The sequence below is a fragment of the Peromyscus leucopus genome, chromosome 1 (assembly GCF_004664715.2).
Source record: "Peromyscus leucopus breed LL Stock chromosome 1, UCI_PerLeu_2.1, whole genome shotgun sequence".
Lineage (NCBI taxonomy): Eukaryota > Metazoa > Chordata > Mammalia > Rodentia > Cricetidae > Peromyscus > Peromyscus leucopus.
Window position 1 is genome coordinate 149985367 of NC_051063.1, and position 25855 is coordinate 150011221.

General features: G+C 42.2%; 1 protein-coding gene and 1 long non-coding RNA gene across 2 annotated transcripts in view; one reads left to right on the top strand and one right to left on the bottom strand.

Annotated features, from left to right (window-relative positions):
• Positions 1-24184, bottom strand: part of LOC119086627 — a 38119-nt gene extending 13935 nt beyond the window's left edge. Inside the window, exon 1 of the long non-coding RNA XR_005089954.1 lies at positions 23570-24184. This is a non-coding gene — a long non-coding RNA (uncharacterized LOC119086627). The remainder of the gene's footprint in view (positions 1-23569) is intronic.
• A 229-nt stretch (positions 24185-24413) lies between these two features.
• The window catches only part of Chrna7 (cholinergic receptor nicotinic alpha 7 subunit), a 120793-nt gene continuing 119351 nt past the window's right edge, over positions 24414-25855 (top strand). Inside the window, exons 1-2 of the mRNA XM_028872855.2 lie at positions 24414-24531; positions 24719-24858. Coding sequence (XP_028728688.1) covers positions 24477-24531; positions 24719-24858 — 195 coding nt within the window. The 5' untranslated portion in view covers positions 24414-24476. The remainder of the gene's footprint in view (positions 24532-24718; positions 24859-25855) is intronic.

Sequence of the window (25855 nt, forward strand, 5' to 3'; positions counted from 1 at the left end):
CTGTAAGGGAAAAAGTAAAGACAGGAGGAAAGGAAAACACCAGCAAAGATGTAGAAGGAGGACATCAGGAAGCAGAAGAATGACATCAAGAGAGACAGAAGAACAGGACAGAAGGGTAGAGTAGAACAAGCAACAGAAAAAATAATAAAATGAAGAACTAAAGCTTCGGCCCTCAGAAAAGTCCTCATGTGTCTGTTTTCTGTCCTGCAGCTTGCCTGCTCTGCATCTCCTTTTCAGTTTCTATGGACTTCTGAAGGCTTTCTATTCATTGGCACCCTAGGTGAGATCCTGACATGTTGGAGGTGTGTGTGTGTGTGTGTGTGTGTGTGTGTGTGTGTGTGTGTGTTTCCTTTTTTCGTCATCCCCAGAGAATTAAGTTTTACTCCCTTAGATAGAAAAGTCAAGTTGAGTGATTAGTTACCTGACTCTGTGGATCCCCCTCAATCCCTGAGCTGTTGAAGGCTGGTCCTCATGGCAGCAATAATTTACCACATGTAAATGGGATCTAAGTCCTTATAATCTAGAAAATACTAAACACAGAAAGCAATAAAAGAAGTATCTATCTCTGGTCAGCTGTCTCTGGGGTTTCCCCCATCATGATCTTGAGCCCCCTTGCTCCTATAATCCCTCCTCCCTCACTTCAACTGAACTCCAGGAGCTCGGCCCAGTGCTTGACTGTGGATCACTGCATGTGCTTCCATCAATTACTAGATGTAGTTTCTATGATAGCAATTAGGGTAGTCACCAACCAGTTTACAGGGGAAGACCAGTTCAGAAACCCTCTCCACTGTTGCTAGGAGTTAGCTGGGGTCATCCTTGTGGATTCCCGGGAATTTCCCTAGCACCAGGTTTCTCCCTTGCCCATAATGGCTCTCTATCAAGATCCCTCCCTCCCCCAACTTGGCCATCTCAGTGCCTCAAGTTCCCTGCCCCCACCCCCTCCCTTCTATCCCCCTCCCAGTTTATCCAGGAAATCTTAACTATTTTCCCTTCTTGGAGCCCTCTATGTGTGCCCCTCTTAGGGTTCTCCTTTTTACCTAGCTTCTCTGGGGTTGTGGATTGTAGCCAGTTTATCCTTTGTTTTGCATGTAAAATCCACATATGATTGAGTGCATACTGTGCTTGTCTTTCTGGGTCCGGGTTATCTCACTCAGGATGATTTTTTTTCTAGTTCCATCCATTTGCCTACAAATTTCATGATGTCATGGTTTTTACTGCTGAGTAGTACTCCATTGTGTAAATGTAACACATTTTCTTTATCCATTCTTTGGTTGAGGGACATCTAGATTATTTCCAGGTTCTGGCTATTATGAATAAAGCTGCTATGAACACAGTTGAGCAAGTGTCCTTGTAGTATGATTGAGCATCTTTTGGTATTTGGTGGAATTATTTCTTTAGTCTACCACTGGTTTCCCTGTATGGAGTAGTAGGTGTTTGTCCATACCTCCCCAGGAAACTTCTCCCACTACAGCAGGTGAGTGTCGCTCAGAGGCAGATCCTTCTCGGAGGATAACGTCCTGCAGTTCTGTCTAGATTGCTTTTTCTTTTCCTTCTCTTGACTTAGTGCTAGAGATTGAACATAGGGTCTTGTGCATACTGGCAAGCACTCTATACTGTGGTACTTCCGCAGGCTGAAGTTTAATTTCAGTAAATTTTATCTTTAAATTTGTCTGATAACTTGGTGGTTCAGCTCTTGTCCAGTTCTCTGTTTTGTTGCTTTGCTGGGATGAACACTCAGGACCATCCTCCCCAATTTACATGTCCAACAACTACAGTCACCTGGAAAGAAGGACCTGACCTGGGATGGGATGTGCAAAAATGCAAGATGGTGAAATGTGGATTGGGTTTTAAAGCCTGTGGGGTCTAAAAGCGTTCCTCTCTGAAAAAGGGTAACATTGCATGGCAGAAAATCCACCAAGGCATGTGGGGAGAGAGAGAGAAGGAAAGAAAAAGCTCTTATTTCATTTTTTTTCTTTTCTGATCAAGAATCATACACTTTCATTTTGTATTTGGCCCCACAGATTGCATGCCAAGCTTGATGGTGGTTATGTTATAGAAATTTCAGCAGGCCAAGAAATGTGTGGTACAAGGTTGACCCCACCTTGGTCTGCTTGCAGTGGTCCAGAGGGTGCCTGGACCAGTCTACTCTGGTGGCCAGCCTAGCAAATAACCTAGCTGTCATCATAGAGCCTTTGTCCAGTGACTGATGGAGGTAGATATAGAGATCCACGGCCAGGCACCAGGCTGAGCTCTGGGAATCCAAATGATGACAGAGAGGAGAGATACTGCAGGCAAGGGACGTCGAGATCATGATGGGAGAACGTGCAGAGATGACTGGCCACTCTAGTGGAAGCCCATGAACTGTGGACTGGTGGCTGTGGAGCCCCCATGGGACTGGACTAGGCCCTCTGGATACGGAAGAGGGTTGTTTGCCTCGAACTTTTTGGGAGGCACCCAGGCAGGGGAATTGGGATCTGTCCTTGGTGCATGGGCAGGCTTCTGGAACCCGGTACCTGTGGTGTGACACCTTGCACAGCCTTGGTGCAGTGGGAAGGGGCTTGGACCTGCCTAGGCTCAGTGAGCTGGGCTCTGCTGACTCCCCATGGGAGACCTCGATTTGGGGGATGTGGGGATGCTGCATGGCTTGGGAAGGAGAGTTGGGGGGTAGGAGGAGGGAGGAGGGAGGAGGGGGAATCTGTGGATAATCTGTGGAGCGAGTAGAAAATTTCTTAATAAAGAAAAATGAAACAAAAAAGAAACGTGTGGTAGTAAATGTGATCAATTCACAATGATACACATGTATGGAAATGTCATAATGAGGCCCATTATTCTGTATGCTAACTAAAAATAATACTAAAAGAATATTGTAATAAAGCACAATTTGAAAAAACAGTATGGAGTGAGGGCTGGAAGGTCTCAGCTAGGCTGTGCTGAACCAGAACTGACGAGGTCCTCTCAAATCTTGTAACAATAATCAACTTCCCTTCCTGGAGAAAGCGCATGCTGAGTAAAACTGGTATGAACAGCAGGACAGGGAAAGCAGAGACAGGGAGAGAGACTGGACACCAGTCTATGGCAATTTTGTGCTATGAAAAGAGTTTGCCCCCTCCAGAACTCGTGGAGTTCAATGCCCTGTGTGCAGTATCAAGGGGACAAAAGGCTGGAGAGAAGGCTCAGTGGGTAAGAGTGGTCGCTGCTTAAACATGAAGACCTGAGTTGGCATCTCAGGCACCCTTGTGAAAAATTGATCTTGGCTGTGACACCCTGTGACCCCAGTGCTTTGGGGTGGGGGTGGGGGTAGAGACAGGAGTATTGCTCTAGGCTTGGTAGCTGCTGATTCTGTCTCAAAGGAGTAAGGGAGAGAGGGATGTAGCATGATACTCACATCCTACTCTGGCCATATACATGGGTGGTGCCTGGGGCAGCACACATGTGAATATCACACACACACACACACACACACACACACACACACACACACACACACACAGAAAGAGAGAGAGAGATAGACAGACAGACAGACACAAATACATAGAGAGACAGAGAATCAAGGAGAGACAGAGATGCAGACACACAGATACACATACACAGAGAGAAAGAGAGGGAGGGAAGGGGAAGAGTTACAGAGAGAAATTAATCTCATGGTGGTAGTGCTAAAGGTGGGGTCTCTGTTGGCCAAATAGAATTAGAGTCAGCAGGGCAGAGGCATGGGTGAATGCTAGAGGCTTTGTATGTAAGAAGAGGGAGAGTAGGGGGCATATGCATGTGCAAGTATGCACACTTTCTCTGGCTCCACCCTGGAACTCTGCCAGCAAACTTGCTATGCTCAGTTGTACAAAAGTAACCTTGGACCTGCAGAATTGTGAGTCAGGGTTAACCTCCTTTCTTTATAAATTACCCAGTCTGCAATTTGATTTTATTAGCAACAAAGAGTGGACTAAGGACAGGAAGAGAGTCAGAATCTTTCAGAAATCCAAATGTCAAAATTTCTGTCTTGTCTCAAAAACAACAGCTGTCAGGATTCCAATCAAGAAAAGAGAATTTGACAAGTAAGTGTGTATGTGTGGTCTTCCCTGGATCTGGCTGGTAGCTTTTTCCAGGGTGTTGCTTCTGCAGTGGATGGTTACTGAAGGTTCTCAGTAGAGTAAACTGCATAGAGGGAATGAGCTACAACCATCTGGGATCCAGTAGTGTGTACTTGGGTGGAGGTCTCTGTTGGATTTTGACCTTTGTGATATCTGTGTCATGCAGAGTTAAATACATAGATAGCCAGCCAGACACTGAGAATGCTGAAGGGGTGGTGGGAAAAGCAGAGCATGGCTTCTGCTTCACACCAAGACTTGTAAGCATCAGGCTGTTGTTTTACTCACCCCTCCCAAGAGTCCCCTCCCTCCTCTCTAATCAAGAAGCTGCAATGAAAAGGTTCTGAGAGGCATAGTTTGGCCATGTCAGTTAGACTCCATGAAACCCTACCACTGCATTCCAGAACTCATAACCACACTTCTGTTATGAAGGTTTGAAATACCTAATCTCAGGTAAAGTCAGTGATAGGAAAGTATTGACGACACACAAAAATGTTTTCTTGTAGAGAAAATACAGTAAAAAGGATAAGAAAGAAAAGAAAATTAAAGCCTTGCATTTTAAAGAAAGAATTAAAATATATCAACTGATGAAACCTGTAACCGGGGGTGGTATATGCCTTTAATCCCAGCACTTGGGAGGCAGAGTCAGGAGGATCTCTGTGAATTTGAGGCCAGCCTGGTTTATAGAGAAAGTTTCAGGATAACCAGGGATTCACACAGAAACCTTGTCTCAAAAAAAACAAACAAAGAAGCAAACAAACAAACAAAATGAATGAATGAATGAATGAATAAATTTAAAAAACTGCTTGTAAAGGAAATAGATGCAAAAGATGACATAACATAAATTAGGTGCTAGGACTCAGAGATGAAATATCTAAAAAGAACATCATTTTATAAATAGCCACAGGACAGATACAAATAATCACAATAGGACTCACCTACGGAAAATGTAGAAGAAAAAGATATTTAAAAGGAAGTTGTATGAAGGAGTTGAGAGAAGGCTGATAATGTGAAAGACCTCTTCCTCTTCTAGCTAAAAACAAGAAAGACAAAAACAAAAGCATACAGATCAAAATAGAAATCCAAAATGAGGGAATGAAAGAAATATCATGGACATACTCATAACAAGCCCTAAAGACTTGAAACCTTACAAGGAAGGGTTTGGAAATTCAACCCAGAGCTGCTTTAGGATATGTGGCTAGAGTGGTTGACTTTAAAGCAAAAGAAAAAATGCTCTGAATATCCAGATAAAAAAGAATACAAAATAGAAAAGAAGGAAGGGGCTTAGATTACCATCAGACCTTTCAAGAACTGCACTCCATGCCAAAAGAAAAGAAATATATTTCAAGACACGAGGTTTTTAAGTAAATGAGCCCAAGAGTTTATGTTTAGGAGAAGTGACTTTCAAGCAGAGAGGGCACAAACTGTCAGCAGTGTGCAGAAATGTAGGGAACGTTTTCCAGGAATAGCATCATATGAGAGGATGGAGAACAACCTTACCTGGTGCAAATGCAGTAGGAGAACATTAAATGTATCTTCCTTCCTTCAGAGGCTTGGGAGGCAGATAGGAAGCAGAGCACATACCATGAAATAGCTAGATATTTAGACAATGGGCAGTTACAGCGTTTCTTTGTTTGTTTGTTTTATTTTACAATAAAGTCAAAGCCAAGAACTAGTTTTATTGGGAAAAGTATGTTACAGGCCCACCAGACCATCAATTCCGCCACGAAGTTGAAAAGGGCTGTAGTAAAATGTGCAATGTGCCCTTTCTCTCCCCAAAATATCTTAAATTGAACTCAAATATGTTTTCTTCCATATCAAAGATCTTGCTGACGTTAGCGTTGGCACAACGCCCTTCTATTGCAGTGGTTCTCAACCTTCCTAATGCTATGACCCTTTAATATATAGTTCTTCATGTTGTGGTGACCCCCAACCATAGATTATTTTGTTGTCATTTTATATTTTGTAATTTTGCTACTGTTATGAATAGTAGTGTTTTATAAATATCTGTGTTTTCCAATAGTCTTAGGTGACTCCTGTGAAAGGGTCATTCGACTTCCAAAGGGATCATGACCCACACTGTTCTATTGACTGCTGAAATGTTTACTCCTTCTCTGTCTTTCTCTCTGTCTCTCTTTCTTCCTTTTCAAATATCACCCTCGGAGACATAGACTCTGTCAGCTCTGATTGGACCAAGAAGTGAATCTCTATTCTCCTAGCCAATCACCCCAGCCTTTAGGCTTTAGGCTCAGGGGTACAACCCATACCCCTATACCCCCACTAATTGCAGACCCAATTGCAGGCCAGCACACAGGACTCCTGCAGGCAGGCCTGACTACCACTCCCCTCTTCACTGGACCCTGTAGCCTAAAATCCCCACTCCACCCCCCAAACCCACCCATCCCTTGAAACCACAGCTGCTCCCTGAGACACAGACTCAGCCACGGGGGATCGGACCAAGAGCTCTGATCAGCCCAAGAGCTCAGATTGGACCAAGAGCTCAGATTGGACCAAGAGCTCTGATTGGACCAAGAAAGGCTCCCTCAGATACAGACAGTATTTGCTCTGATTGAAGAAAGAGATGAGTAGATGCCAGTGCAAGAATACATTCAACAACATAAATGTAATATGGCATCACCAGAACCTAGTAGTTCTACATCAGCAAGACCTGAAAATCCCCACATAGAAGAAGAAGAAGAAGAAGAAGAAGAAGAAGAAGAAGAAGAAGAAGAAGAAGAAGAAGAAGAAGAAGAGGAAGAAGAAGAAGAAGAGGAAGAAGAAGAAGAAGAAGAAGAAGAAGAAGAAGAAGAAGAAGAAGAAGAAGAAGAAAACCACCTTAAAATGACTTTAAGAAGATGATAGAGGCCTTTAAAGAGGAAATGAAAAATTCCCTTAAAGAAATCAAGGAAAAGACAAACCAAAAAATTGGAAGAAATCAATAAATTCCTTAAAGAAAGCCAAGAAAAAGCAATCAAACAGGTGAAGGAAAGAGTTCAAGACTTGAAAACTGAAATAGAGGCAATAAAGAAGACACAAACTGAGGGAATGCTGGAAATGGAAAATCTAAGTTACTGAGGATGCAAGCATAACCAACAGAATGCAAAAGATGGAAGAGAGAATCTCTGCTGGTGTTGAAGATACGAAAGAGGAAATAGATTCATCAGTCAAAGAAAACATTAAAGTCAACAAAGTCATAACACAAAATGTCCAGGAAATCTGGTACATCATGAAAAGATCAAACCTAAGAATAATAGGGATAGAAGAAGGACAAGAATACCAGATCAAAGGCACAGAGAATATATTCAACAAAATCATATATGAAACTTTCCCACCCTAAAGAAGGAAATGCCTATGTAACAAGAAGGTTACAGAACTCCAAATAGACTGGACCCAAAAGTCCCCTTGCTGCATAGTAATCAAACCACTAAACATACAGAATAAAGAAAAAATATTAAGAGCTGATAAAGAAAAAGGCCAAGTAACATATAAAGGCAGACCCATCAGAATAAAATCTGACTTCTCAATGGAGACTCTGAAAGCCAGAAGGCCCTGGATAGATGATATGAGGACACCAAGAGACCGTGGATGCCACCCTAGACTATTATACCCAGTAAAATTTTCAGTCGCTTTAGATGTAGTAAATAAAATATTCCATGATAAAACAAGATTTAAATGATATATATACAAATTCGGCCTTACAGAAAGCACTAGAAGGAAAAATCCACCCTAAGGAAGTTAGATGCACCCATGAAAACACAGGCAGTAGATAATCCACATGAACAAATACCAAAGAAGGGAAACATACAACACTACCACCAAAACATAACAGGAATTAACAATCACTGGTCATTAATATCCCTTAATATGAATGGACTCAATTTGCCTATAAAAAGACACAAGCTAACAGAAGGGATACGAAAACAGTATCCCTCCTTCTGTTGCATACAAGAAACACATCTCAATTTTAAAGACAGACACTACCTCCGAGTAAAGGGCTGAGAAAAGTCTTTCAAGTCAAATGGACTTAAGATACAAGCTTGTGTAGTTATCCTGATGTCTAACAAAATAGACTTCAAACTAAAATCAATCAAAAGAGATCAAGAAGGACATTACATACCCATCACAGGAAAGAGCTACCAAGATGAAGTCTCAATTCTGAACATTTATTCCCCAAATACAAGGGCACCCACATATGTAAAATAAACATTACTAAAGTTTAAATCACACATCAAACACCACACACTAATAGTAGGAGACTTCAACTCCTAACTCTGACCAATGGACAGGTCTACCAACAGAAACTTAATAGAGAAATAAGGGAACTAACAGACATTATGACTCAAATGGATTTAACAGACATCTACAGAACATTCCACCCAAACACAAGAGAATATTCCTTCTCAGCACCCCATGGAACCTTCTATAAAACTGACCACATACTTGGTCATAGGCAAACCCCAACAGATACAAAAAAATTGGAATAACCCCTTGTATTTTATTAGAGCACCATGCCTTAAAGTTAGAAATCAATAACATAAATTAACGGAAGGCTACAAACTCATGGAAACTGAATAATGCTCAAATGAATCACCACTGGGTCAAGGAAGAAATAAAGAAATAAAAGATTTCCTAGAATTCAATGAAAATGAATTTACAACATACTCAAATTTATGGGACACTATGAAAGCAGTCTTAAGAGGAGAGTTCAGAACTCTAAATGCCCACATAGATAAGATGGAAAAATCTTACATTAGTGACTTAACAGCACACCTGAAAGCTCTAGAAGAAAAAGAAGCAAACTCACCCAGGAGGAATAGACAACAGGAAATGATTAACTGATGGCTGAAATCAATAAAATAAAAACAAAGATAACAGTACAAAGAATCAATGAAACAGAGCTGGTTCTTTGAGAAAATCAACAAGATAGACAAACCCTTATCCAAACTAATTAAAAGGCAGAGAGAGAGAGAGAGAGAGAGAGAGAGACAGAGAGAGAGAGACAGAGAGAGAGAGACAGAGAGAGAGAGAGAGAGAGAATGAATGTCCAAATTAACAAAATCAAAAACAAAAAGGGAGATATAACAACTGACAATGAGGAAATCCAAAGAATTATCAAGTCATACTTCAAAAACCTGTACTCCACAAAATTGAAAAATCTAAAAGAAATGGACAATTTTCTGGATAGGTACCACATACACAAATGAAATCAAGACCAGATTAAACAATTTAAATAGACCTATAACTCCTATGAAAATAGAAGCAGTCATTAAAAGTCTCCCAACCAAAAAATCCCAGGGCCAGATGGATTCAGTGCAGAATTCTACCAGCATTTCAAAGAAGAGCTAATACCAATACTCCTCAAATTGTTCCATGCAATAGAAAAAAAGGAACATTCCAATTTCTTTCTATGAGACTACAGTTACCATGATACCCAAACCGCACAAAGATGCAACAAAGAAAGAGAATTACAGGCCTATCTCCCCCATGAACATTGATGCAAAAATACTCAATAAAATACTTGCAAACCAAATCCAAGAACACATTTAAAAAATCATCCACCATGATGAAGTAGGCTTCATCCCAGAGATGCAGGGATGGGTCAACATATGAAAATCTGCCAATGTAATTTATCATATAAACAAACTGAAAGAAAACATCCACATGATTATCTCATTAGATGATGAAAAAGCCTTTGACAAAATCCAACACCCCTTCATGATAAAGGTCTTGGGGAGATCAGGAATACAAAGAACATACTTAACTACAATAAAGGCAATTTACAGCAAGCTGACAGCCATCATCAAATTAAATGGAGACAAACTCAAAATGATTCCACTGAAATCAGGAACAAGGGAAGGCTGTCCACTCTTCCCATATTTAGTCAATATAATACTCTTAAGTTCTAGCCAGAGCAATAAAACAACAAAAGGAGATCAAGGGAATATAAATTGGAAAGGAATAAGTCAAACTTTCGGTATTTGCAGATGATATGATAGTCTACATAAGTGACCCCAAAGATTCCACCAGGGAAATCTTACAACTGATAAACACTTTCAGTAATGTGGCAGGATACAAGATTAACTCAAATAAATCAGTAGCCCTCCCATACACAAATTATAAATGGGCCGAGGAAGAAAGAAGAGAAACATCACCCTTTACAACAGCCACACATAATATAAAATACCTTGGGGTAACTCTAACCAAATAAGTGAAAGACTTGTATGACAAGAACTTTAAGTCCTCGAAGAGAAGAAAGAAATTAAAGAAGATATCAGAAAATGGAAAGATCTCCCATGCTCATAGATAGGCAGAACCAACATAATAAAAATGGCAGTTTTACCAAAAGCAATCTACAGATAGAATGCAATCCCCATCAAAATCTCAACACAATTCTTTACAGACCCTGAAAGAACAATACCCAACTTCATATGGAAAAACAGAAAACCTAGGCTCTAGATCCTCTAAAACCTAGGATCTAAAAAAACGATCCTTTACAATAAAGAAACTTCTGGAGGCATCACCATCCCTGACCTCAAGCTCTACTATAGAGCTATAGTAATAAAAACAGCTTGGTATTAGCATAAAAACTGACATGTGGACCAATGGAATTGAATTGAATACCCTGACATCAATCTGCACACCTATGAACAGCTGATTTTTGACAAAGAAGCCAAAATTACACAATGGGAAAAAGAAACCATCTTCAACAAATGGTCTTGGCATAACTGGATGTCAAGATATAGAAGACTACAAATAGATCCATATCTTCTATCACCATGCACAAAACTCACATCCAAGTGGATCAAAGACTTTAACATAAATCCAGCTACACTGAACCTGATAGAGAAGAAAGTGGGAAGTAGCCTAGAAAAGATTGGTACAGGAGACCACTTCCTAAATATAACACCAGCAGCACAGACACTGTGGGCAACAATTAATAAATGGGACCTCCTGAAACTGAGAAGCTTCTGTAAGGCAAAGGACACAGTAAATAAGACAAAACAACAGCCTACAGAATGAGAAAAGATCTTTACCAACCCCACATCTGACAGAGGGCTGATCTCCAAAATATATAAAGAACTCAAGAAACCAGACAGCAAAATAACAAACAATCCAATTAAGAAATGAGTGGCCTATTTAAACAGAGAACTCTCAACAGAAGAATCTCAAATGGCTGGAAGACATTTAAAGAATTGCTCAAAATCCTTAGTCATTAGAGACATGCAAAACAAAACAACTCTGAGATACCATCTTACACCTGTCAGAATGGCCAAGATAAAAAACACTGATGATAACTTATGTTGTAGAGGATGTGGACCAAAGGGAACACTCCTCCACTGTTGGTGGGAATGCAAACTTGTACAACCACTTTGGAAATCAGTATTGTGGTTTCTCAGAAAATTGAGAATCAATCTACCTCAAGATCCAATGATACCACTCTTGGGCATATACCCAAGGAATGCTCAATAATATCACAAGGACACTTGCTCAACTACGTTCATAGCAGCACTATTTGTAATAGCCAGAACCTGGAAACAACCTAAATGCCCTTCAACTGAATAATGGATAAAGAAAATGTGGTACATATATACACAACAGAGTATTACTCATCTGTGAAAAACAATGACATTATGAAATTTGCAGGCAAATAAATGTATCCAGAAAATACCATCCTGAGTGAAGTAACCCCGACTCAGAAAGACAAACATGGTATGTACTCACTCATAAGTGGATATTAGATGTAAAGCAAAGGATAATCAGACTACAACCCACATCTTCAGAGAAGCTAGGAAACAAGGAATACCCTAAGAAGGACACATGGATCACCTTGGGAAGGGGCAACAGAGGCGATCTCCATGGGTAAACTGGGAATGGGGGGCGCAATAGAGGGAGGGAGATTGGGGATGATACCATGAGGGAATGGGATGGTTGAGCTGGAGGAGGGATGGAGTGGTAGAGCAATGAAAGAGATATCTTGATAGAGGGAGACATCATGGGGTAAGGCATGCTAGGGAAATTCCCAGGAATTCACAAGGATGACCACAGATTTGACTACAAGCAATAGGGGGTAGGGTGCCTAAAAAGGGAAGGGGGGAAATGTAATAATAATTGGAAAAATTAAAACATACTTTTAAAGCACATATCCACCACTGCTTTGACAGTGTTACTGCTCTTGTTACACTGATGGTGCTCTGCTTGGAGTAAGACATGAAGTCAATGAGCAATGTGTATCACTGCAATTTGATTATCCCATACCCTTTGGGAACCAGGGATTGCAGGAGCTGCAAATTTAAGATTGAAAAGTTTAAGTAGAAAGTCCTTGGCCCTGGATTTGATCTCTTGCAGTATTTCAGCACAGTAAGATGGATGCGTAGAGAGTTGAGATGACAGACAGGGAGATAGGTAATCGTCAACCTATTCATGAAAGAGATCTAAAAATAGCATTTAGAGCCAGCTAAGGGAAACTAGAATTTAAGAGCAATGGCTGAAATGGCTGATTCCTGGTCTAGGGCCAGAAGTGTACAAGATGAACAGATGAGCTCAGAATGCCATCTTGTAGCAAAAAGTAAGCGCATGGACCAAAGGGCCCCTTAAAGGACTTTGGAGCCCACCTGAAGGGTCACTCACTCACGAGAGAATAGGCAATCTGAAGAACAGTAAAGATAATGACTGTAATCAAACAGACCACATAGGCACAAATGCATGTGCTCATATTGATGTTTGTGCTACTGCCGATCTGCCAAGACAGGATTAAATGTGCACAGAGTGGAGAAAATGACTACGTGTGAGAAAATAGGAAGCGAGCCACAAAGGTCTGGGAGAATTCCCAGACTACAGCGTATGCCTGCCTATAAAGGAAGGTGGGAGGGAAGCCGGCCATCCAGAAAGGTTCAGGGCCACAGGCAGCCCTGGAGCCAAAACTGGTGGACAGAAGACTCAACATCTCTCAAAAACAGGAAGTAAGATGTCAGAGTTGCCGCCTCAACTCAAACAGCAAGATGATTTCATTAGTTGATAATCTGGAATTCTTGTTCAGTTGTTACTTTAAACTGGAGATCTGCCTGGGCATTTGTGAGTGTGCATGTGAACACACACACACACACACACACACACACACGAACACACACACTCGGACACACACACATTCTCTCTCTCTCACACATACACACACACACACACACAAATTAGCTAGTCTTATAGGATATTAATGAATACATTCATTGTTTTGAAGTCTTGTGAATAAAGGGAACATCTGCCTTGCTTTTTCTATGCAAATTACTGATGAGAATCTAAATGGCAGATCAGGGATATATTTAAGATGAGAAATTATGGAATTGAAGCATCATCTTTTTTTTTTTTTTTTTTTTTTTTTTTTTTTTTTTTTTTTTTTTTTTTTTTTTTAGTGTCTGCAATTTAAATAAGCACTGCCAACTGAAACCTATGACTGCTGGTCACAAGAAGACAGGTAAGCTGGCTGGCCTTCTGTGCCCCCTGACAATGAAGTCCACAGCAGTCATGAAGCAATCTTTCTCTCTGAGGGAAATTTGAATCAGATTTAGTTGAAAGATTCAGCTCCTGATATTAAGCAAACCTAGAGGCTAAATGGGAACGGCAAACTGTACCAGAGGAGCCCAGTCAGCAGAATCTTCCCTCCACAGATATCTTCACCAGAAAATATGGAGGTTGAAAAGATATAAAGGGGCAGGAAAAGCATGTAAAAATCACACTAATCTGCTCTGTAGTGTTTAGGGGTCCTTAAACTAATTAACAAAGCACTAATGAAAAGCTGTAAGAGAACCCCCATCAAAACCCAGAGTAGACATCACTCTTGTGAGGGTAGCTTGAGCCTCTAGAGGCTGCTGTGACCCGTGTCACTTTGGTTTAAGATGAAAAGACATTTACATGATCGTACCTCTTTAAGTGGGGCATTTGATGTGAGTGATTTTCTGTATTCATGTGACCTTCAAAATAACAATGTGTTATGAAGGGAAAATAGACATCTATAGACATATAATAAGGGAGTATTTACCTTAGAGAGATACTCACTAGTAATGTTTGTTTACAAGAAGAGTAAACAAAGAAAAAAAGAATATAACTTCAGCTCCAGGAAATCCAAAATCTTCTGGCCTTCATGTGTATCTACAGTCATGTGCATATACTCGCGCACACACACACACACACACACACACACACACACACACACACACACACACTTAAAAACAAATAAATCTAAAAATAGTTTTATCAGAGATGGCTGATGACTGTACCAGGTATGTGATGACTAGGAATCCTAGATGTTGCTCAGTCCTGACTGTTGACCCAGGATCTTTTAGGCCATTCTGCCTCATTTATCTTAATGCTTACCATAAGCTGATCTGCAGTTTATGTGCTGCATGTCTGTGCAGTTGAAGAGAAGCTAGTGACAAAGGAAGATGTGTGATCTGCTTACTGTATGTAAGAGCTGAGTGAGACCAAACTCAGCTGCTTTCTTGTGTTAACTTGTCCCTACACAGTTATCACTCATCACTTTGAAAGCAGAATTCACACTGAAGAGAAAAGGGGAGACTCAGGAGCTGAGCCTGAACAGACAAAAGCTCCTGGAAGCTGGTGTGGCATAGGTTCTGCTTTCCCTCACAGCCTTCACTAATCATCAGAAAACTTCCTGTCAATAGGTGAAAAGGAGAAAAATGGATGCTAGAGAGATGTCTTGGGACATAAGAGCACTTGTTGACCTTGCAGAGGCACCAGGTTCAGTTTCATGCACTCACATGATGGCTCACAACTATCTGTAACTCCATTTCTAGGAAATCTGGTACCTCTTCTGGCCTCCAAGGACACCAGATATGTATGTGGTGCATGTACAGGTAAAACACTCATAAATATTCTTTTTATAAAGAGATAACCAATATTATCTTAATATATGTTTACCAATATTTTATTCTCACTTATGATTCTTTTTTAAAGATGAGTGTGGTGGCACACACCTTTATTTATTTATATACTTATTTTTTTATGTATGAGTGCTCTGTCTGAGGATGCATCAGATCTCATTATAGATGGTTGTGAGCTGCCATGTGGTTGCTGGGAATTGAACTCAGGACCTCTGTGGTGTTGTTCTTTTGGCTCTTTTGAGGGGCCTGCCACCCAGCTCCCAATTAAATCACACACACGTCTTATTCTTACTTATGAATGTCCGGCCTTAGCTTGGCTTAGTTTCCAGCCAGCTTTACTTAACTTTAAATTATCCCATCTGTTTTTTCCCTCTGGGCTTTTCCTGTTCTCTTACTTCTGTAAATCTTACTCTTACTCTGTGGCTGGCCCCTGGAGTCCTCCTTCTCTGGCTCCTAGATCTCTCCTCCCAGGTTTCTCCTTCTATATATTCTCTCTGCCTGCCAGCCCTGCCTATCCTTTCTCCTGTCTTGCCATTGGCTGTTCACCTCTTTATTAGACTATCAGGTGTTTTACCCAGGCACAGTAACACAGCTTCACAGAGTTAAACAAATGCAACATAAACAAAACTAACACACCTTAAAATAATATTTCACAACACCTCTGGAAGAGCAGCCTGTGATCTTAACCACTGAGCCATCTCTCCAGCCCATCATGATTTTTTTTTTTTTAATTGTAAAAAAAATCTATCTGGAATAGAAGAAAGTTTATTTTCTAACTAAAAACAATTGTGTGGTCTCTGTACATGTGCCTGAGGATATGTGCATGTGTGTGCATGTGCATGTGCGTGTGTGTGTGTGTGTGTGTGTGTGTGTGTGTGTGTGTGTGTGTGTAAGCCAGAGATGAGGTTGATGTCAAATAATTTTCTTGACTACTCTCAACCTTATTTTTTGATACAGGGTTACACTCAACCAGGAGCTCGTTAATTTGGCTAGACCGGCAGGCCATGCACTCCAGGGATCCACCTGTCAGGTTATCTCCCACCCCAACACTGGAATGCCAAATGTGTGCCATTGAGCTGGATTTTACATGGATGCTGGGGAACCAAACTCAGATCTTCATGAATACACAACAAAGACCCTTTACTGCCTGAATCATCTACCAAGAATGGCTTGTTGTGAAATGACCATTTGAAAGAAAAAAAAAATGAAACATAGCAGAGCAACAGGAAACTATAGACTAATACTTTTCTGTTTTGTTGCTGAGTTGAACCATGATTCTCCCAGATACTTATGTTGAAGGCCTAAGTTCTGCGACTTCTGAATATCATCTTATTTGGAAGCTATGAAAACGGAATCAAGTTAAGAGAAAGACACTCTGGTGAGTCCTAATTCAACATGACTTATAGGAAGAGGGGCCACACATGCACAGAGCTGTGGCAGAACCTGGGATGAGAAGCACCAACCGGGATGCTACACCCACAATTCCGAGGATGCCAAGGACTGCTAGCCACTGACAGTAACTAGGAACAGGAAGGATGCCACCCAGGCTCCCACACGGAGTAGGCTGAGGCTGGGTTTTCATTTTGTAAGAACCCACAACTCTGAAAAATTAAATTTGCATGTTTTAAATGGTCACATCTCTGTTACTTTATTAAGGAAAACCTAAGAAACGAAGATGGTGAATTACTGAAGGCCTTCTGCCTAAGATGGAATGGAAGCAATACCCTGGACTACCATTTTCTAGATAGTGTCAGAGTCAACAAAAAAGGCCAAGAAACAGAGGGAGAACAAGGATAATCTACTGAAAGACTCTATCATAATTAACTGGATAATTTAGAACTTCAATGGATATATGACTAATGTGAAATATCAACTATATTTCTGCAATGCAGCATTTAAAAATGAAAAACTAAATATGTCATTATGATGACATTGAAAAACAGTAACTATTGGTGAATAATTCTTATGATGAATAATTCTGAAATACCTACACTGAGAACGACGGCAAATAGAGAAGAGCTATGTGAACGGAAGTCAGCATCATGTTTATGGATTAGAGGACTGACTGTTTAAAGACATCAATCATGCACCAGTTAGTCCAAAAACTCAATAGAATCCCAGTGAACGTGTTGAGCAAGGAGTGATACAATGCTAGTATTAATCTAAAGGAACGTCTATGGGAATGTTGAAGGTATAAAAAAGATGGAAAGCCCACACCACCAGATATAAAATTCCATGATAATTCTATTATAATGAGTGCTATAGACCTAAGCCAGACTATTATCTGGTACACAACAGTGACATGGCAATGAAGGAGAAAAAGATTATCTTTCATTAAATGAACTGGATCAATGGAATATCCACAGAAAACAATACATTTCTATTCCTAATTATTTATTTATAAAAATGCATAAAAATAAATTCCAGATATGCAAGAAATCTCAGTGTGAAGCTCCCAGCAGAAAACAGAGGATGATCTCTTCATGACCCGGGAGTAGGCAAACAGATCAGAAACCAGAGAGAAAAGTGCAGATGTGTTGAGAAGTGCTGATAAATCGTTCTACACTAAGAATAACTGTTTCTCAAAAGATACCCTTAAAGATAAATTCTAAAGAGAAGTCTGTGGGGTCAGGGCATAGGATGGAAATACAGATCTCAGAAAACATAAAGAACTCCATGTTCAGTTAATATAAATAAGCATAAATTTTTATCTCTTTTTATTAGCTTCATTTTTAACATCCACACATTGCTTAAATAAAAAATGACAACATTCCACTATACAGTTTACCACAATGTGGTTAAAAGACACATGATGATAATTGGACATTAAGTATTAAGTGTCCAGGAAGTAGTACAGTAATAAACATATTAAATGACAAAAGCAATAATGTGTTGCAACCCAAGGAGCAACCACTTAGCAAACAATATAAAAATGAGAAACTGAGAACTAAATGAAATAGTCTATAATTTTTAAATTTTACATTAATTTATACTATACTGGTGTGTGTGTGTGTGTGTGTGTGTGTGTGTGTGTGTGTGTGTGTTTTGTTATCTCACAGCACCTTATGAGGTCAAAGCAAAGCTTGTGGGAATTAGATTAGTTCTCTCTTTCCATCATGTGGATCCTGGAGATTTCACTTGCGTCTTCAGACAAATGACAAGACGTGCTCCTGCCAACTGGGCCATATCACTGACCCACGTAAATAAGAATTTGACTACCAGCAACAGTGAAAAAAGATGGTACAGTAGGAACAGAGGTACCAAAATAGATGGGACAAGTAGAGGCTAGATATCAATATGATAAATGTAGGGAGGCCAATAATGCACTGAATTTAAGTGGACTGAGAAGTAAATAATATTGGAATATTCAGAACGGAAGAAAGCTGCTGTATATGATCTCCCAGGCATACTTTAAATATGAAGTCATGAGTTGCAGGTAGAAGTAAATTTTAATAAGATGTGCTGCTGCAAATGCAGGCATGAGACAGGTAATGTGAATTTACCGATATCAAAGAGACTACCAGCCTGTGAGTAATATCAGAATTAAAGAGGACTATTTTATAAAATAAAATGGCCCAGTTCACTAATCCAACAACCATTCATGCACACACAACAAATTAAAGACCTATCGGGGGAAATGGCAGAATTAATGGAGAACTAGAATCATCATTAAAGATAGTTCCTTAAAATGTAAAGCTCGGTGAAGAAGGGGCTATGTAGTGAGCCCCATGGGCCTGTTTAACTGACACTTGAATTCAACAACTTCAGAATACATATTCTTTTCAAGTGCATACAAGATGTTTTCCAAGACAGAACGTTTACTACATACCAGATTTTTTTTTTTAAAGTCAGTACAATTAAAAGGTTAAAAAAAAATCAAGGAGGGTGTGTTATGACCACAAAGATTTAAGTTAGAAATAGACAAGAATCATACATACAGGAAAGAATAGCTTATTTGGAAACAAAATAGCACAAGGAAATTAGAAAATGCTTTGATTTGCAGGTAATGGCTATAGAACACCAAAATGGCAGTACTCAGACAGAAATTTGCATCTTTCATCACATTTCAAAGGAAATCTCAGTTCAATGATCTCAGTGTATTCATTAAGAACTGTGTAAGAAAAGCTAATTAAATTCATAGTAAGTATAAAAGCAATGATAAGCATGAGATGAAAACCAATAAAAGAAAAAGGTTAGAAAATTAACAAAGAAAATGTTGTTATCAGGGAAGATTAATAAGACTGATAGACCCCAGCAAGTGTAATTAAGAACAGAAATGGGGAAACAAGTGACTAGACGCAGGGATGAAAAGGAGGTATCACTTCATGGCTTGCAGACTGAATGAAGGCAACAATAGAGTCTCATAATGTTAGGCCCCAAATATCTGATTATTTAGATGAAACAGTTGAAATTCTCAAAATATTACAGGTAGTAAAACCTTTCCAGGATGAAATAGAAACTCTGTATTATTCTATAGCTATTAAGCTTTGTTGTTAACTTAAAACAAACAAAAAAATGTAGGGACAGTTGTGGGAGCCCGGTTTCAGGTTCCACATGGCTTTACCAAGCAGGTCTGCATATAGAGGATGATTAGGACCACGGGCCTGAGTGCAGGTGTCTGAGATGGTCTGCACCTGGCTGTGCTGGGGGAGGAGGTCTTTTGCTCCACCCCTTGGCATCTCTAGAAATACCCTGGGGCAGAGACAGTCGGGGCCCATTAGGATAGGTTCCAGGCCCTCTCGAGGTTATCCTTTATTTTCTATCTGTTTATCTCCACAAGATTCTCCACAATAAATCCTTCTATCTAATATTTCCTGCTGCTGACACTCAAGAAAACTCTGGGGAGCTGTGGAGTTGGTGGGTAAATGCCCCACAGACAGTGAGAGCCCTGTAAGGGGTACACAAGCCTGGTAGCCGGATACAGGTGGAAGGTGAGAACTGGCTTCACAAAGCTGTGGATGACCAATGTACACGCCATGTGCCATGTGTGACAGAAATACATCATGCGACACTAAAGATAATTTCAAAAATTCCATAAAGAGAACTCCAGGCACACAACTCCATTTGTCAACCTCATCAGCATTCAAAGAAGAAATAATATCATCTATAATCAATTTCAGAATATGGAGGCGCTGGGAGTATTTCCCAATTTCATTCATGAGGCTATCTTCATTCTTGACCAGAATTAGATAATGAAATCTTTAAGAAGTAAAAATTATATAGCATTCTTTCTTCCAGGTAGGAATAGATGGAAAATCCTTTAAAATTCAGTAAACAAACAAACAAACAAACAAAAAACACTAGCAGGAGTCAAATCTATGATCAGGGGGACCTGTGGTTTGATGTTTCTTGTCAGTGAGAAAGTTTCCAGAATTTGTTCTTGGATATTGCCTTTGTCTTATATTTTCTCTCTACTTAAAGCATCCTGCATCCCTAAAAGACACAGAGAAGACTGTACCTACCCAGGAAAGCCATGCCAATTCTTCCACTACAGTGTAGGTTAGGAACACATCTCAGCAGTTTTAGGCCAAAGGGAGCATTGACATTATCCATCATGATCAATATGTCCGCGTTTTACACATTCTAATTTTTATAATCTTAAAAAAAATCGTTCTATTATTTAAAACTGTTGGACTTCAGTTTAGAGTTTCTATTGCTATGAAGAGACACCATGACCATGGCATCTTTTTTTTTTTTTTTTTTTTTTTTTTTAAGAGCTGAGGACCGAACCAGGGCCTTGTACTTGCTAGGCAAGCACTCTACCACTAAATCCCCAACCCCGACCAAAGCAACTCTTATAAAGGAAAACATTTAATGGGGCTGGTGTATGGTTCCAAGGTTTAATTCATTGTAATCATGAGGGGAGCATGGCCAGCATGCAGGCTAGACATGGTGCTGGAGAGGTAGCTAAGAGTTTTACAACTGGATTGACAAGCAGCAGGGAGGGAGGGAGGGAGGGAGGGAGGGAGGGAGGGAGGGAAGGAAGAGAGAGAGAGAGAGAGAGAGAGAGAGAGAGAGAGAGAGAGAGAGAGAGAGAGAGAGAGATTGATTGATCCTGGCCTGGGTTTGAGCTTCTGAAACCTCAAAGTCCACCCCCTAGTGACACATTTCCTCCATCAAGGCCACACCTACTCCAATAAGGCCACATCTTCTAATAGTGCCACTTCCTATGAGCCTCTGGGGGCTGTTCTTTTTCAAACCACCACAGCATCTTTCCTAATTACTCTCTTGTAGTCTCAGCTTTAATGCTGACTGTAGCTCCTCTTATGTGCTGTCTACTCACTTGGATGCTTTTTATTTTTTAAAAAAATTATTATTTAATGTGTATGGGTGTTTTGTCTGCATGTACATCTATGCACTACATGTGGGCCTGGTGCCTGAAGAGGCCAAAGGAGGGCACCAGATTGTGAAGTACCATGTGATTGCTAGGAACTGAACGTGAGTCCTCTGGCACAGCAGCCAATGAAAGCTCTTAACTGGCGGAGCCAGGTCTCCAGCCTTGCTTTCCATTTTGTAATTTGAACTCACCGTGATCTTCTTGTGGAGTCTTGTGTGGGAAGCTGTAAAGTCCTCCCCCAACACACACACACACTAGAGAAAGAATCCTTGAATATAAACAGCACAGGCTCTTGACATCTGGATCTGCCCTGTGCCTGATGCACTGTGGCTAGTTGCAGGATTACCCTCCCCAGAGTCCAAGTAGAAAACAAGCTTCCTCTCTTTTCCCTGGGATGCAGTAGAGGTTTTCTAGTCTCTTACACAGAAGGGCTGTAATGTGAAATCTAACTGGTCTTCTAATAAAAAACCCAGAGCCAGATATTGGGGTAAATGCTCAAAGATCAGAGAGACAGAGGAACAAGCCACAGCTACTTCTGACCTTGCCAACTCCATGAATCCTCTGACTGAATGTCTCTGAGTCTTCAGCTGAAAGGCCTCCAGCCGAAAAGGGCTTCAGTTCCTGTCTCCTCACACCTTATATACTTTCTCTGCCCAGCCATATTACTTCCCTCCTAGCGCTTGGATTAAAGGTATGTGAGCTTCCCAAGTACTGGTAGCAGAGGCATGAGATCTCAAGTGCTGGGATTAAAGGCATGTGATTCCCAAGTACTAGGATTAAAGGTATGTGCCACCACTGCCTGGCTCTGTTTCTCTCCTAGACTGAATCAATCTCAAGTAGTCCAGGATGGCTTTGAACTCACAGAGATCCAGATGGATCTCGGCCTCCCAAGTGCTAAGATTAAAGGCATATGCCACCACTGCCTAGCATCTATGTTTAACTAATGGCTTGTTCGGTTCTCTGATCTTCAGGCAGATTTTATTAGGGTACACAATATGTCACCACAAAGGGTGCTTTGTTTTGGTCTGTGAGTTTATGAAGAACTCTTCATCCAAGCTCTCTACCTCTCATAGGCACAAGGTCCAGTTTCCTTGAGGGACTGCATTAAAAGTCTAGACTTCTACCCTCGAGTTTGACCTTGATCTGCCTCTCCCTAGGCTATGGCAGCAACATCAGTTTGTGGGGTTCATGGGGTTTGTTTCCAATTCTAGCCTTTATGAGCTTGGACACAGTATATTTCTGTTTTTAGGCTTACCATTTCTTTATGCTGAGAAAGGGATTAAGAGATAAGCCTACATATCCCGGTAGGTTCTGCTCTCAGATCATTGTACACTTTACAAATGAAAATAACTGGGACTCACTGAAAACACTAGTATAGCTGGACTTATAGTCCTACTTATTGGCATTAGGGATACTAACACCTCTGAACTGAGAAGCAACCCAGTCAGTCCCTTAACTGGGTTTGCAGATCCTCCAGGTGTCTGGCCAAGCACAGGGCATAAACAGGTATTGACCAGTTGTCCCATCTGAAGATAGTTATTTTCTAGGCTTCTGATCTTACAGGGTACAACATTAATGTTATGTTTGGGGCTCTTAAATGTGACTCCCCAACTCAGTAAGTATGTAGTTGTGGTTTTTGTAATGTGTTCCCAATGGCTACACTCAGGGGAAGGGGCTCATCCCTCTGTGGTACTAGCCAGGGCTCTTGGGCACTTGAAGAGTGAGTGTAGGAGAGTGGCCAGGGAGAAGCTCCCCGCTGATGATGTGTGCCTCCCCCTCTCTGCTGTTCTTATTTCCCTTCTTTCCTTTTTGGCTAGCAGCTAATACTTTGCAGCTCATTCCTTCACTAAGTGCCTACTTTGTGATGTCCCACTGCTGGAGATGGGATGGGGGGTACCCAGGAACCAGATGCACACCCATCTGTTTGCCAGATGCTTCTGTCCGCTGTCCCCTCCCCCTGTGGAATACTGCTTCTCCTTGGAGGGGAGCGCTTGGTCACGTTGTCTTTTTTTTTTTTTTTTAACGAACCTTCTCCAAAACCAGTTTTCCTTCTTTGCGCTTACTCTGAAGCTGCCAGAGTTTATACTCATATCAGTAAACAGCATGGATGTGCGTCAACATACTCATTACAAGGGTAAGGCATGAAATTGCTCCCGCAAACCGAGTGGCTAGACTCACTCTACCCCATTCCCATGACTGGGGTACCTTCCAGCTTAGTCCCTTTTTGATAAGTCTATCCGTCATTTTTAGTGTCATACCGTCTAATCCATAGGGGTGGCACTCTGATGGCCCAGATGCTCTGGAATCTGTGGGAAGACAGGGGTCAGAATCTCCTAAGGGAATGCAGGGTAATCTTCAAGGTGGGCTTTCTGTACTCTGCTTCCGGGCATAATTGGGGCACAGCATTCCTCCCTTCTGAAGGCTCTCCTCAGAACCTTCCAACCTTCCCAGAATCAAAATGAAGAAGATTCTTCCAGGCCAGGGTCTCTGCGGCTGGTCCCCCTCAACTTCTCCTTGTTCATTTACTGTCCTTTGAGTCAAAAAAAAAAAAAAAAAAAAAAAAAGGCCTACACAACCTTGTCCTTCCAGCCAATGGCTCAGAGTTAAGGTTTCAATCTTCCGATCCTATTTTAAAAGAAAATGAGACTAGATCAGGCTCTCAGCTGGGAAATATCACGCCATATATTTGTCATGCTCCCCTCTCCCATAGAAAGCCTCAGAAAGAAGCCCAAATAGAGCTGGTCCCTGAAAACAACCAGGTCTTGCAGGGAACGTCCAGGGTTACTCCTCCCTTGTCTACCTTGTCTGGCCGGAGAAACTTCCAAAGCCTGTGACGCAGATGCTGGCACCAGAGAGAGTCCTGGAGGACTGGGTGGGTGGGGTGGGTGGCAGGTGACTGTCCAGGTTGTGAGGACAGCTCGCAGCTGAGAGCAGGAGCAAGCGACGCGGGGTCAGAGGCCAGCGAGTAGCTGCGCAGGGAGGGATGCAGTTCCCGGGGAGGCCGCGGAGCCGCTCGGCCCTGCGAGCGCCCGAGAGGCGGGGGCGCGCTGTCACGTGTGGGGGCGCGCGGCGGCGGGCGCGCGCAGCGCTTTAAAGGCGCGGAGGCGGCAGGAGCGGCTGCTCGGCCCGGAGCGGACGGCGGCACCCGGCGGCAGCTCCGGCGACATGTGCGGCGGACGGGGAAGCATTTGGCTGGTTCTGGCCGCGGCGCTGCTGCACGGTAACCGCGGCGCGGCTCCGACCGCACTCCCCCGGCGGGCAGGCGCGGGCGGGCGGGCCGGCGGGTGAGCCGGCGAGCCGGCGGGCGGGTGGTCCCGGGTGGCGGCCGGGCTCGGGGGTTGGGCTGCTCCGGGGCGGGGTGGCCGGCGGCCGCGCGCTGAGGCCCGCTGGGCGCTCTGCTTCCCAAGTGTCCCTGCAAGGCGAGTTCCAGAGGAGGCTGTACAAGGAGCTGGTCAAGAACTACAACCCGCTGGAGAGGCCGGTGGCCAACGACTCGCAACCGCTCACCGTGTACTTCTCCCTGAGCCTCCTGCAGATCATGGATGTGGTGAGTGTGGCGTGGCGCTCGGGCCGCGCACCCTCCTGTCCCGGACCGGGCGGCGCGCCGGGCAGGACCCCCCAGCCACCTGTGCGTGGGCACCAGAAACTCCGGGCCAAAGTGTCCCGAGTTGGGAGTCAGTAGCAGGAACAAGCTGCGTTGGTCACTTTCGGTCTTCCTTAGAGAGAAAACTAGTGCAGTCCTACGCCCGCCCGGTATAGTTTAGTCACTTAAAGGCTTTTCTCTCTCGTTAGTGACTGCGTAGTGCTTTGGCGGGGGCCTGGTCTTTCCGTTGCCCATCTGTCTGGATAGAAGGCTAGCTTGTGGGTGTTTAGAACCCTTCCTATTACAGTGATGGACATTGTTTTTATTCTGTGGGCAGGACGGGTGCTGGCGATCCTTCTTGGAGGATTCCAGGCAGGCAGCTGATAGCAGTCGCTTCGACCCCGTGCAGCAAGCAACTAGATTTAGGCGACACGCCCCTGCAGTACCCGTGTCAGCTTATTTATTCTCTCTTTCTCTCTTTTTCTGCTAGCTAGGCTACTCGTATGATTTTTCAAAGGTGGATTCTTCAAACAGCGCCAATCCTTAGAAAGTGTTCCGGTATCTGTTCTATACAAGGCTTGTAGTGGGTAAGGGTGGAGCAAAGGGGTGTTTATGGTCATCAGGAAGAACTGCTGTGGGAGGAAAGAGGTGCCAAAATAACCACAACGCCAGGTAGGAGGTGCAGAACATCACTAAAGGGGCTTAGGTAAAGTGGCTTCGCTCCTGTGCTGTTTGTTCCTCTTAATCTAGCTGTCATGATGAATGGCTTCTGTCCCCATACTATACCCGTTAAACCCGCGTCTCCTCCTGTGGCAGGATCCTGCTTTATTAAGTAGTTGTGGGCAATGTGGGGGATTTATCATGAGAGATGTAAGACAGCTGCTGCCACATGGACAGTTGTTTTCTAAGTTTACAGAGCACAGACTTCAGGAAAGGAAGACAAAGAAATCTTGTTGGTTGT